Source organism: Protomyctophum parallelum (assembly GCF_964188405.1).
Source record: "Protomyctophum parallelum genome assembly, chromosome: 14".
Taxonomy (NCBI): Eukaryota; Metazoa; Chordata; class Actinopteri; order Myctophiformes; family Myctophidae; genus Protomyctophum; species Protomyctophum parallelum.
Genome location: NC_139709.1, coordinates 8,021,460 through 8,034,534, shown reverse-complemented (window position 1 = coordinate 8,034,534; position 13,075 = coordinate 8,021,460). Strand labels below are relative to the sequence as shown.

Below are 13,075 nucleotides of genomic sequence, written 5' to 3'. Positions count from 1 at the left end.
AGTGTTATGATGGTGCAGCGAACATGGCTGGTTCCAAAACAGGCTTGCAAGCCCGAATGCAGGCGCTGGAGCCTCAGGCTCTTTACATTCACGGTGTTGAAACCTCTGTGCCCAACACGCTGGACAGTGAGAGCTGCGTCGTTACAAGCGGTGCTTTCCAACTACAGTGCAATCATGGACTCTCTCGATGCTATGCATCACTCACAAGACAACGCAGCCTCGAAGGCTGGTGGCCTGTTTTCGCTGCTAGAGAAGTCTACCACCTTTTTCTCCCTGCAAATATAATAATAATAATCTCCCCACAAAGCGACTGCTTTACTGTTTATCATTGATCATGCTGAAATGTTGAAACAAGATGCTGAAACAATTTAATGTGTTCGTTGTGAACTGAAACACTGTGTTCATTAGCAGTTGTCAGTGTGTTCACTCACAGTTGTGTGGTATATAAGATGATAGTGATACAGGAAATTGTCAAGTGGAGCTGCTTTGTAAAAAATAAAACTAGTCTGCTAGAATGTTTGTAATGGAAGAGATGTGCAGTTGAACATTTCATGTTACATGCATTATGCCCCCCTAGTGATACCTGTCACTGTCAGGTGGAAAGAAGATGGTGGCCCGGGTATCGAGGCTTTCTTCAACCTCCCAATAACTGATTGTGGGGGTTAGCAGAGATGTAACCAACCGTGAGGTTCTCAAACTGCTTAACGGCAATTTTGCACGCGTGCGTATGCGTTTACTGCGCGCGTACAGTGCGTTTGGATAGGATAGGACCAATATATGTCAATGATACCAGCTACACCAGACGTACGGATACCGCGGGCCATCCTACGCGTGCTCTAAAAATAGGATTGGTTCTAAAATGTATACGCGCGTTAGCGCGTATCTATATATCCTCCCGGAAGGTCCCGCACAAATCTGCCGCGCGCCACAGATCTGGTGTAGCCGGGGCATTTCGCACGCATACTTTGTGCGCGCAGTGCGCTTACGTCAAACGCACACATGCCCGGTGTAGCTTGGCCGTAACCAATGTGAGATGGAGTTGATAAAACATGCACACCATTCAGCCACAAATGGAAATGGGTTTAAACTGCATAATTGCGAACGCAGTGAGCCACTTACTATGACAGCAAGGGCTGAATGTCTGTGTATGTGTGTGTCTGTCCCGCTCTTACACCACCCGCCCGCCACCAGAGGGCGCAGCTGTAGCACACACACACACACACACACACACACACACACACACACACACACACACACAGGGCGCAGCTGTAGCACACACACACGCACACGCGCACACACACACACACACACACACACACACACACACACGCACACACACACAACCACACACACACAAGCTGCGTTCGCTTCACGCGTTTGCGCGTCTTACTTGTATCTAAAGTAATTTAATGCAATTATAGGACTTGGATTTATGGCCTGTTAAGGCCAGAAAGTAGGTTTTTGCCACTCCGTAGGCATTCCCGCATCACTTCCAGGTATGATGTCACACGCATACCCTCTATTGCACCCTGTCTTTCAGATAATTTATTTCATTTTGTATTTTACAATAGTAGTAGTTAAATGTTTAAAGTTTAAACAACATTAAATTCACTGTCACTCACTTTGCCACTCAATCTGCCATTCACTTTATGTATGCGCATACCTTCTATGTGTGCAGGATGGATGTGATTTGCATTCAAGATGTGAGGGGACTTCATTTTATTGACTTGTTTCATCAAAATCCTCTTTCTCTCACTTATGCCAATACATTATCTGAAAGACGGGGAGCAATTGTACAGGTGGTCTTATATTCTTTACTTTTTCATTGAAATCCTCTTTCTCTCACTTATGCTAATACATTATCTGAAAGACGGGGAGCAATTATTGTACTCTTATATTCTTATATTCTTTACTGCTGAGGCATTCATCATTCTACAATACATTTACTAAAGTTGGTGCTTGAAGTCAGAAACAACTCACCCCACCTATGATGAACAATTGAAATAAAATGCAAACGAAATGCAAATTGCTTTGTGTGGTAGGGACATGAAAATAAATATCTCGGATTAGTAGCAAATATAGACTGACTGCAGTAAGTGGACTGGACTGACTATGGAAAGCGTGGAGTAGAGCTATTCATTTAATGTTTGCGGTCTCTTCCAAGGCCATGGGCATCATGAACTCCTTCGTCAACGACATCTTTGAGCGCATCGCCGGTGAAGCCTCCAAACTGGCTAACTACAACAAGCGCCGCACCATCACATCCAGGGAGATTCAGACTTTTGATTGATTGAAATATTTATTAACAGTTTGTAGAATTTACAGTACATTTTAAGCACAAACTCAATACAAAGACTGTCAACTGTGAGTGGACGACCCAATTAAGCATTACACTTGTTTACAACAGGGTCCACATTGTTCAATTCATCAAAACATTTAAAGACATACAGACATTTAGAGACATACAAATAGACATTTCTATGTAGCTAAAGTACAGAACAGGAATTCATCATATGGGAAGCAAAAAAGGGAAAAGATACAATATACAGTGAGGGAAAATGGGGGGGTGGGGGGGATTCAGATTTTACAGAGGCCAGTTTCGAATTGCAGCCATCCGTAGGTGCCCTTTGAGAGCGGCTTTGAAGGAGTCAAGGGATTCACATGTCTTAATGACTGTTGGTAGGGCGTTCCACATTTTGGTGGCATAGGAGCGAAAATAATTTAGTCCCTTGTTTGTGCCGAATCTGGGTTGTACATGGTTTGTTGCACTCCCTCTGGTGTTGTGGGTGTGGACTTCGTTTACATTAAGGAAGTATTTAGACAGGTACATGGGTATCTTGGTGGTGTATTGAATCTTGTGGACCAGACCCATTGCAAGATGCTGTACTCTGTCGTCGACCCTAAGTCATCCCAGCCTGTCAAAGTGGGCAGGGGTGAGGTGGGTTCGGGGGGTGAGGCCAAGTAGGAGCCTGACCAGTTTGTTTTGGGAGGTCTGGAGCCTTGTTTTAAGGGCCTTTGAGGTGCTGTGGTACCAAGAGGTGGATGCATAGTCAAAGAAACCTTGTACGAGGGCTCCTGTTAAGGTCTTCAAGGTGTTTTTGCTGACCAGTGAGGAGATCCTGTAAAGGAATCTTGTTCTTTGATTGGCTTTTTTGATTACGTTGGTGGCCATTTTATCACCGGAAAGATTGGCCTCCAGGATGGAACCTAGGTAGGTAATTTGATCTTTTCGTGTGATAATATTGTCACCCACTCTAACCAAGAAGCCATCTGCCTTGCTGAGTTTACTATTTGATCCGAAGAGGATGGATTCAGTTTTTCCCAGGTGTAAGGATAGTTTGTTATCAGCGAGCCAGGTGCAGATTCTACCGAGTTCAGAGCTGAGGGTCTTTTCAACCTGCAGTTTGTTCCTGTCCGAGACCAGCAGTGCTGAGTCATCTGCGAACAGGAACAAGTTGCAGTCACAAGCTGAAGTCATGTCGTTAACATAAATTAGGAACAGTAAAGGCCCTAGTATGCTTCCTTGTGGGACGCCACAGCTCACTGGGAGGGGAGGGGACAGTGTTCCGTTCACCTCCACCATCTGTTCTCTCCCCTCCAGGTAGGATTGCATCCAGCTCACTGATGTGCTATCAAAACCAATAGCTTTAAGCTTGTTAACCAGTATGGAGTGGTTCACGGTGTCAAAAGCCTTTTGGAGGTCCAGCATGACCATGCCGCAGTATTTTCCAGCATCCACCTCGTGTTTGATGTGATCGCTCAAATAGAGGAGGCATGTGTCAGTGGAGTGGGATGTTCTGAAACCAGATTGGAACTCGTACAGCAATTTATTAGAGGCAAGATACTTTTCAACCTGTTCATAGACTATTTTTTCCATCACTTTCGAGATGGAGCTTAGAATAGAAATAGGGCGGTAGTTGCCGGGTTCTAATTTACTCCCTTTTTTGTACAAGGGGGTTACTTTGGCCAGTTTAAAATCTTGGGGGACCTGTCCCTGTTTAATGGAGAGGTTAACTATGTGGGTGATGACTGGAGCTATGGAAAAGGCTGAGTCTCTGAGAAATTTGGAGGGAATATTGTCATGGCCAGAGGCCTTGTGGGGTTGGAGGGCACTCAGTTTTTTAAGTACCTCCTCGGTTGTTACCATTGTCATTTTAAAATCATCTTTACAAACACCAAGGTTTTTGTAGAAGGCTTTGATGTGCTCTACACCAAAACGCCCAGAGTGGGAGGGCAGTTTGCTAACCAGCTTTGTTGCAATGTTTGTAAAGAAGATGTTCAAGTGGTTGGCTACATCGAGTTTGTCAGTGATGAGGGTGTTATTCGATTTGATGTTTATGTTAGTAAACCTGGTTTTTAGTTTCCGACCACAGCCTAGTGGATTGTTTAGTAACTTCCATAGCTCCCGAGGATTGTTTTTGATTTCCTCGGCTTTATCATTGATAAAGTTACATTTGGCTGATTTGGTCATGGCAATTACACTGTTTCTTAGCTTGTTACACTGGGCTTTTAGGTTGCACAGTTTGGTTTGGAGATCACTGTCGAAGCGCCGTCCGCCTCCTGCTCCCCGGAGTCCCCGGTGAGCTGGCCAAGCACGCCGTGTCTGAAGGCACCAAAAGGCTGTGACCAAGTACACCAGCTCCAAGTAAACTCTTCTGTCTGCTCTAAACACAACGGTCCTTTTAAGGACCACCCATCTTTTCCAAGAAAGAGTTCATCCACATACTATACGCAAACGGCCTGTAGGCTAAAACAGTTAGTCCAGGTCAGTCTTCTGACGCTGTTCTGAATAACTGCTGACATTAACGTGTGAATTTACTAGATATCATGCAAGAATTACACTAAAAGAATTGAGCAAATGTACATTTGTCCTCAGAGCGGGAAAATGCATAACTACCACGAAGCAGTGTGTTCATTTGACTTTTTTCCCCATTCAAACTGAAGAAAATAAATTAAGTTAACTGTTATGATTGCAGACATGTGGACAGACTGGATAAATATAAAAGTGCATTTAGAATATTGGAAATTACTCTTATGCCGAAACAGTGGGTGGCTCTTAAAAGAGCCTTTGTGAGAGTTTGTTCAGTCAAGTTAAGTAGGTTTATTTCTTGGCAGCTTTCTCGGTCTTCTTGGGCAGCAGAACAGCCTGGATGTTGGGCAGCACACCGCCCTGAGCGATGGTCACTCCACCCAGCAGTTTGTTGAGCTCCTCGTCGTTGCGGACGGCCAGCTGGAGGTGACGGGGGATGATACGACTCTTCTTGTTGTCACGGGCAGCGTTTCCAGCCAACTCCAGGATCTCAGCGGTCAGATACTCGAGGACAGCCGCCAGATAGACCGGGGCGCCGGCACCGACTCTCTGGGCATAGTTGCCTTTACGCAGCAGCCTGTGGACACGACCCACGGGGAACTGGAGCCCGGCACGGGATGAGCGGGTCTTAGCCTTCTGCCTGACCTTCCCTCCGGTTTTTCCTCGTCCACTCATTTTTTAGTAGGTTAGGTTTATTTCTAGAATAATAAGCACTCGAAGAAATATGCTGGACTAGAGGCGTGCGAGACCTTTTATATGTTCAGTTTAGTAAAGTATTGCGTGGGGTTGTGCGCCCCGCCAATCATAGAGACGGATGAGAGCGCGTGCTGAGTGTGTATGAGTTTCCCACCAATCACTGCTAGTGGTGTGATCGGTTCCTCCCAGTCTAAACTCTGACTCTTCCCAAAGACGGATGTTCTTGACCACACGTCTCTCAGAGCAAGTGGGATAAAATATTATCCATGCAATATGACACTAAGGGCTGTATTTGTATTGTGCGTGTCTTAAGTACCAGGTCTTATTCCCTAACTTGAGTAAACTAAAGACCTGGAGGCGTGATCAATGCTCTTTAAACAAGTTGTATTGTTGCAAAAAGGGAGCAAACTGCTGCATTCAAGTGCAAGGCACATTTTAGTTCATCATCATCCCATTTAATTTTTCTTACTATTCCGTAAGAGTTCTCCTCCAATCGGTGCCAGTGATGCATGGTACCTCCCCAAACAAGGAGGTTCCTGACTACTGACTAATCAGAGGACGATGGCGTCATCGAGGCGCTAATAAAAGGCAGCAGTTTGCTCTGAGAAAAATATTCTACTACTCAGAGCTTTGATAGATTAAGCAATGGCAAGAACTAAGCAGACAGCTCGTAAGTCGACCGGCGGCAAAGCCCCCAGGAAGCAGCTCGCCACCAAGGCAGCGCGTAAAAGCGCGCCGGCCACCGGTGGAGTGAAGAAGCCTCACCGTTACCGTCCCGGTACAGTGGCTCTGAGGGAGATCCGTCGTTACCAGAAATCCACCGAGCTGCTCATCCGCAAGCTGCCCTTCCAGCGCCTGGTGAGGGAGATCGCCCAGGACTTCAAGACCGACCTGCGCTTCCAGAGCTCCGCCGTCATGGCTCTCCAGGAGTCAGCAGAGGCTTATCTGGTCGGTCTGTTTGAAGACACCAACCTGTGCGCCATCCACGCCAAGAGGGTGACCATCATGCCCAAAGACATCCAGCTGGCCCGTCGTATCCGTGGAGAACGTGCTTAAACAAATCCGTCACTGTCACAACCCCAAAACGGCTCTTTTAAGAGCCACCAAATGTGTTATTTAAAGATTAATTATTCCCCTACATTTATACAGTGTACATGGTTACATGCACAAAATGTATTCAGAATTAATTAATTCATTCCGAACAGATTCATTCCCAGCTGTACATGGAACCTGAATACAAGTATTCCTATCGTTAACATGACAAATTCATTCGGAATATAACGGCTATTATCTGATGAAGCGCAGTCCCTGCAACCACACACGGCCGCCACCCAGAACAAAAAAACATAGCATCCATAGTTCCATACACTGAAATTGGCAATGTAATTAGCTGATGTGTTTGTAAATAGCGCATTTTATTATGGGGGGGAAATTACTGGTATATTTGTATTTTTCAAATGGGTAAAATAGCGCATTTCTGCATGGGCATTAAGCACTATAGTCTACATGTGTAAAATAATATTCTATTCCAAACTCCCAGTATGGGAATGGGATATTCTATTCCAATTTGAGGTCTTGAGCATTTTTATTCTGATGACTAGAATGAGTCCATTCATTCCGAATGAATTTCTGCATTATTTGGCGGACACTTGACCTAATTTCTCCTTTCATTGTCGATGGCAAATATGAGACGTGGACAAAAGCTGTTTATAGGAGGGGCTCAAAAATCACACCTGTGTGAAGTGAGGGGCACTCTTATCATCATACGTCATCATACATCATCTCATTCTGGCCAATCACAATTCATGTCCTCGTCTTCAATGTTTGCGTTAGCACACATTGTATTGGGACAATGACGTAAAACTGGCCATTCATTGTCAATGACATGTCATGTTTGTATTGGGACAATGACGTAAAACTGGCCATTCATTGTCAATGGCATTTCATGTTTGTGTTAGGACAAAGTTTGTGTTTACACGCACACCAAAGTCTTTGACATCCCCTCAAAAAACAACAACACTGCAAGTCTGTGACTGTGTGATCGTGTAGATTTGCTATTCTTAAAACAATTTGAAAATATGGTTTAAAGTGATGTTGGTGCTGTTTATCAGGGGGAAAAATACATCCTGACTGACCAAAATAATCACAACCTTTCAGACTCTTATGTTGAACTGGCACAATACTGGAGAAAGAAAACAGTTTGATCTGGCACATCACTGCATTCATTCCATGATGTTAACTTGAGTCCAGCTGTGTGAGGCTCCATAACCATAACCAAGCTTGTCTCAAAGTCGCCTCACCTAAATATGCACTGCCACCTCTGTCATGAATTCATCCATTACTACTATCACTGTTGAGAACAGGTTACATATAAGTAGTTATTATTGGCCTCATTGATCATGAAACTTAACTGAATAAATATTGAAAGTGTGGGTGGCTCTGAAAAGAATACATATGAAGTAGTGTACATAAAATACATTCTAGTCTCCATGTTGTCCATAATGTGACACTACAACAAATACTTTTGTATTAATACAAAAGTATAGTCTACTAGTGTACACACCAGTTTAAGTTAAGTAATTCATGCCAAAATACAACATCATGTTCCAAAGTCACATTTGTCTGCCTACATCATCACATTATTGTTAGTGGTAATGCATGGAAGGAGTGTAGGCATATCAGTGAAAGTGTATGTGTGCCATAACCAAATACATATACATGCACAAATAAATGCAGTTGATTGAAGATGAAAACACGTGTCGTTTTCTGTATTTTGATAGCAATACGTTTTTGAACACAAATTGATCAAGTGTTACAACCTCTGTCATTGGAAGTTAGTATCAACTCCACCATGCTGTTCTCAACTGGAGTGTGTTTACTTGTGTCAGAAAACCTTCTGTTTGTAGGAAAACGGAAGACAAAACAAAAGTATAGTTTATGTTATTGCGTCGCCATGCATGTCTGCTAAGACGAGTTTGAGTATCATTGTTAATTTATCGTAGTTTAAAATGTTTTAGAAGACAAATTGTCTAGTAAACACTGGTGTCGGACTGTGGAAGGGTGGCGTTTTTATCATATAACTTAAAAACTAGAGTGCCGTTTTCATCTCAGATGTATTCATGTAAAAAAGGAACATGTGTGTTAACTGGTCAGCTCTTTGTTGCATTACATAATATACCCAGTAGATAGTTATATGATGTTTTAATCGAGGAGAAAACACAAAAGTGTCACATTAAGATACTACAGTAGAGCTGCTGTATGTGTTGAGTCTACATGGTTCTCATGTGGTATTTAAGTCCAGCCCCTTCAGAGCGTTCAGCATCACACTGTGAGAGTTTACTTTAGAGAAGGAACAGCAACCTACTATCCGAGAGAGTAATGGCAGAAGTCGCTCCAGCACCAGCTCCGGCCAAGGCCTCCAAGAAGAAGGCAGCACCCCGACCCAAGAAGACCGGCCCCAGCGTCGCTGAGCTGGTCGTCGAGGCAGTGTCCGCCTCCAAGGAGCGTAGCGGTGTCTCTCTCGCTGCGGTCAAGAAGGCTCTGGCTGCCGGCGGCTACGATGTGGAGAAGAACAAGATCCGCGTTAAGACCGCCGTCAAGAGCCTGGTCACCAAAGGCACCCTGGTCCAGCTCAAAGGCACCGGCGCGTCTGGCTCCTTCAAGATTAACAAGGCAGAAGCGGTGAAGGTAAAGAAACCTGCTGCTAAGAAAGCAGTCAAAGCAAAGAAGCCCGCTGCAGCCAAGAAGCCCGCAGCGGCTAAGAAATCACCCAAGAAGGCGGCAGCAAAGAAGCCCGTAGCTGCCAAGAAATCACCCAAGAAAGCCAAGAAGCCTGCCGCCAAGAAAGTAGTAGCTAAAAGCCCGAAGAAGGCCACCAAGAGCCCTAAGAAAGTGGCTAAGAAGCCCGCAGCAGCCAAGAAGGCTCCAGCCAAGAAGGTTGCCAAACCCAAGGCAGCAAAGAAGGCAGCTCCCAAAAAGAAGTAAACCGTCTGCTCCATATTTATACCCACAAAAGGCTCTTTTAAGAGCCAACCACATTGTTTTATAAGAGTATCTTATCCTCGCTATAATGGTGATCATGTGAACACCAGGCAGTTTAACCTGTGTGTTAAAATGAATGAGCGAATATTTTATTTTCGTGTCCAGACCAATTGACCCATCCCACTTATCAGACAGCAATTCAAAAACGGCAAAACAATAACATTCAATAACAACAGCCATAATACAATACTGTGTGTTAGAAGTCAAACATCACGCAATTAAAAGGCCATGAGTTCTAATCCGGCATTTCTCCTCACACCTAATTTTGCTGAACCATGAATCAGTTTGGTTCAAATCAACATTGAATAGTGGACAATGACATATACCGGTAGTTCCAAATCATAAAGACCTACAATACATTATCGAGAGCACAGTACAGCATAGGACAATAAGCCATGAATTCATGGAATGTTATTTATGCCTGCCAAGGGTTTTTACAAATGTTTACATATACATTATTGTATTAGTCTCTTGCATGATAATATTATTTAATATTTAATAATAATAATATCTCAAATTTAGGTAGCTCTTTTCTGAGTAGTGAGTACCCAAATACACTTTACACATGAGGGGCAAGAAGAAGCAACATGTAAAGTCAACTTTATTAGGGAGTTAAAAAGAAGAAGAATGCCAAGGAATAAAACCAATAAAAACAGGGAAAGCAATATTGGAGTGGCAAAAATATTGACAAAAAATAACAGCATTTATATATATGATTATAGAGTTGAATAGCAATTACTGTAAAGACAAATGGGTGAGGAGTATGCGTGTGTGTGTGTGTGTGTGTGTGTGTGGGGGGGGGGGGGGGGTGCACATTGGCAACGCCCACGCAGCTCTCTCTGTGCCTGTCCTCCCTTACGTCCTCATAACACACATAAAAAGGCAAGGCTCTGAGCTCTCAAATCATTCAATTTTCTATCTTCAACTACACTACTGCTCAAAATGTCAGGTCGAGGCAAGGGAGGAAAAGGTCTTGGAAAAGGTGGCGCCAAGCGTCATCGCAAGGTTCTTCGTGATAACATCCAGGGAATCACCAAGCCCGCTATCCGCCGTCTGGCTCGCCGTGGCGGAGTGAAGCGTATCTCCGGTCTGATCTACGAGGAGACCCGCGGTGTCCTCAAGGTGTTCCTGGAGAACGTGATCCGTGACGCCGTCACCTACACCGAGCACGCCAAGAGAAAGACCGTGACCGCCATGGATGTTGTCTATGCTCTGAAGAGACAGGGACGCACTCTGTACGGATTCGGAGGTTAATAACGCTGACTTGATCTAATCTACCAACAACCCAAAGTGTAATGTATGTTTGTTGTAAGAATAAGTTGACAGGATCACCAGATTTGGAATAACAATGAGTCAATCATTTATATAGTTCTTCAGGTTGAATGACAAGTTACAACTGACCGGCATCCGGTATCACGTGACCATGCGCGTTCCCCGTACGGGTACTCTAGTAGCCCAATATACTACATCCCCCTTCTTAAGTTGTTTACTCAAACACAGTAGGAAAAAAAAAAATCAATGTCACCATTCACAGATAAAGCTGTCTTTTTTCTTTTTTTTTTTTTTTTTTTAACATTCTTCAGCAAGTAACATCACAAAACCATGCAGTAAATACCCAGATTCAGTGCAAAATAAACAGTCCACATTTGTGTTCCTACTCTCTGAATCTCGCTGGAGTTCTGACTTGTCTCCCTGATCTAGTGCGATATGGTTGAGTGGGAGAGCGAGCAGACTCAATGTGTTCCTGTGGAGTGTGTGCTGAGGTGTGTGCGTGTGAATTGTCCTGTTCAGCAAGCCTTGGGTTGTCACAGTTCATATCCACATCCGCGTTTCGCTCAGCATCAGAAGATGGAAACTCTCTCTCAGCAGTCCCTCTGAGATGTCTTCTGTTCCTTCTGAACATCCTGCCTTCAGGTGTACGCACCATATAGGAACGTTGTTGTTCGTGACTCCTCAGAACTACAGCTGGCTTCCAAGTGTCTCCAGACTGCATCTGCATTCTCACATTTTCTCCAGCATGAAGCTCAGGTAGGTGTTTGGCATGACGATCATAGTAGATTTTCTGTTTAGCTTGCTTTTCTTTCAGCTTGTTGTGAACTTCAAGCGCACCCTCAGGTGTGAGTAGTGAGGTGGACGCTGGTAGTTTTGTCTTGAGCCTACGTCCCATCAGCATCTGGGCAGGCGACAGGCCCACACCTTCCAGTGGTGTATTTCTGTACTCCAGAAGCGCTATGTATGGGTCACCTGACTTCTTGAGCAGTCTCTTGACGGTTTGCACAGCTTTTTCTGCCTGTCCATTTGACTGTGCATATCGTGGACTTGAGGTGACATGACTGAACTCCCAGCTAAGTGCGAAGCTTTTGAATTCCGCACTGGCATACACTGGGGCGTTATCGGAAATCAAAATGTCTGGTATGCCATGTCTGGCAAACATGGACTTCATGGCTGTTATAACACCCTTACTGGTGGTGTCGCTCAGCCTCATTATCTCCTGGTATTTGGAGAAGTAGTCGACACATAGAAGATATTCAGAGCCACTGCTGTGAAACATGTCGGTGCCAACCTTCTCCCAAGGTCTAGTCGGCAGTGGATGTGAGATCAGTGGCTCTTTTTGATTGCTACTTTTGTGCTCATTGCAGATAGCACACTGTGCTACAACTTGTTCAATTTGGGCGGACATGCCTGGCCAATACAGAACATCTCTGGCTCTTTCCTTACATTTGACCATGCCCAAGTGTGACTCGTGTATCTTGTCAAGCATCTGTGCTCTCATTTGCTGCGGCACAATGAGTTTCTCAGATTTGAATAGCAGTCCTGAGGCAAAACTGATCTCCTCTCTGAATGTCCAAAACGGTTGAACGCTGTCTGGCACAGCAGACCTGTCTTTTGGCCATCCCTGCATAGTCATGTTCTTTAGCTCCTGCAGTACAGGGTCTTGTGCAGTTGCATTTCTGAACATTTCCTGTTTTTCTTCTGATATAGGCAACTGTGGCGTGATCCAGTTCACCTGCAGTTCCTCTTCCAGAAGATTCTCTTTCTGCTCACGTAGATATGCACGGCTCAATGCATCTGCAATGTGAAGCTCCTTTCCTGGCTTGTATGCCACTGCAATGTTGTACTTTTGAAGTCGCAGCAGCATCCTTTGCAGCCTCATAGGAGCCTGATGCAGTGGCTTCTTGAAAATGCTTTCCAGCGGTTTGTGATCGCTTTCCACCTGGACTTCTCTGCCATATACATATTGATGGAATTTCTCACATCCATATACTATGGCTAGGAGCTCTTTTTCAATCTGAGCATACCTTCGTTGACAATCTGTGAGCGCCCTTGAGCCGTATGCCACAGGTCGACCATCCTGCAGCATCACAGCCCCGATGCCCTCCGAGCTGGCATCCACAGACAGCGTCACAGCCTTGTTGACATCATAATATTTCAAAGTGGGAGCTTCAGTAATCAGTCGCTTCAGCTTTTCATAGCTCTTTTCTTGAGGCTCCTCCCAGTGCCATTCTGTTTCTTCCTGCAGCAGCTGCC

General features: G+C 44.6%; 4 protein-coding genes across 4 annotated transcripts; 3 read left to right on the top strand and 1 right to left on the bottom strand.

Annotated features, from left to right (window-relative positions):
* Window positions 1-5,101: 5,101 nt before the first annotated feature.
* Window positions 5,102-5,485, bottom strand: LOC310871049 (histone H2A-like; the record flags this gene model as incomplete). Its single annotated transcript, XM_083782498.1, has 1 exon — window positions 5,102-5,485. One exon carries the CDS (start codon window positions 5,483-5,485, stop codon window positions 5,102-5,104), a length of 384 nt encoding a protein of 127 aa, XP_083638624.1.
* Window positions 5,486-6,151: 666 nt separating this feature from the next.
* Window positions 6,152-6,562, top strand: LOC310871048 (histone H3.2; the record flags this gene model as incomplete). The annotated part of the gene is made up of 1 exon (XM_083782497.1): window positions 6,152-6,562. The coding sequence occupies one exon, from the start codon at window positions 6,152-6,154 to the stop codon at window positions 6,560-6,562; it is 411 nt and encodes a 136-aa protein (XP_083638623.1).
* A 2,322-nt stretch (window positions 6,563-8,884) lies between these two features.
* On the top strand, window positions 8,885-9,490 carry LOC310871047 (histone H1-like; the record flags this gene model as incomplete). Its single annotated transcript, XM_083782496.1, has 1 exon — window positions 8,885-9,490. One exon carries the CDS (start codon window positions 8,885-8,887, stop codon window positions 9,488-9,490), a length of 606 nt encoding a protein of 201 aa, XP_083638622.1.
* A 999-nt stretch (window positions 9,491-10,489) lies between these two features.
* On the top strand, window positions 10,490-10,811 carry LOC310871052 (histone H4; the record flags this gene model as incomplete). The annotated part of the gene is made up of 1 exon (XM_083782501.1): window positions 10,490-10,811. The coding sequence occupies one exon, from the start codon at window positions 10,490-10,492 to the stop codon at window positions 10,799-10,801; it is 312 nt and encodes a 103-aa protein (XP_083638627.1). The 3' UTR covers window positions 10,802-10,811.
* Between the last annotated feature and the right edge of the window lie 2,264 nt (window positions 10,812-13,075).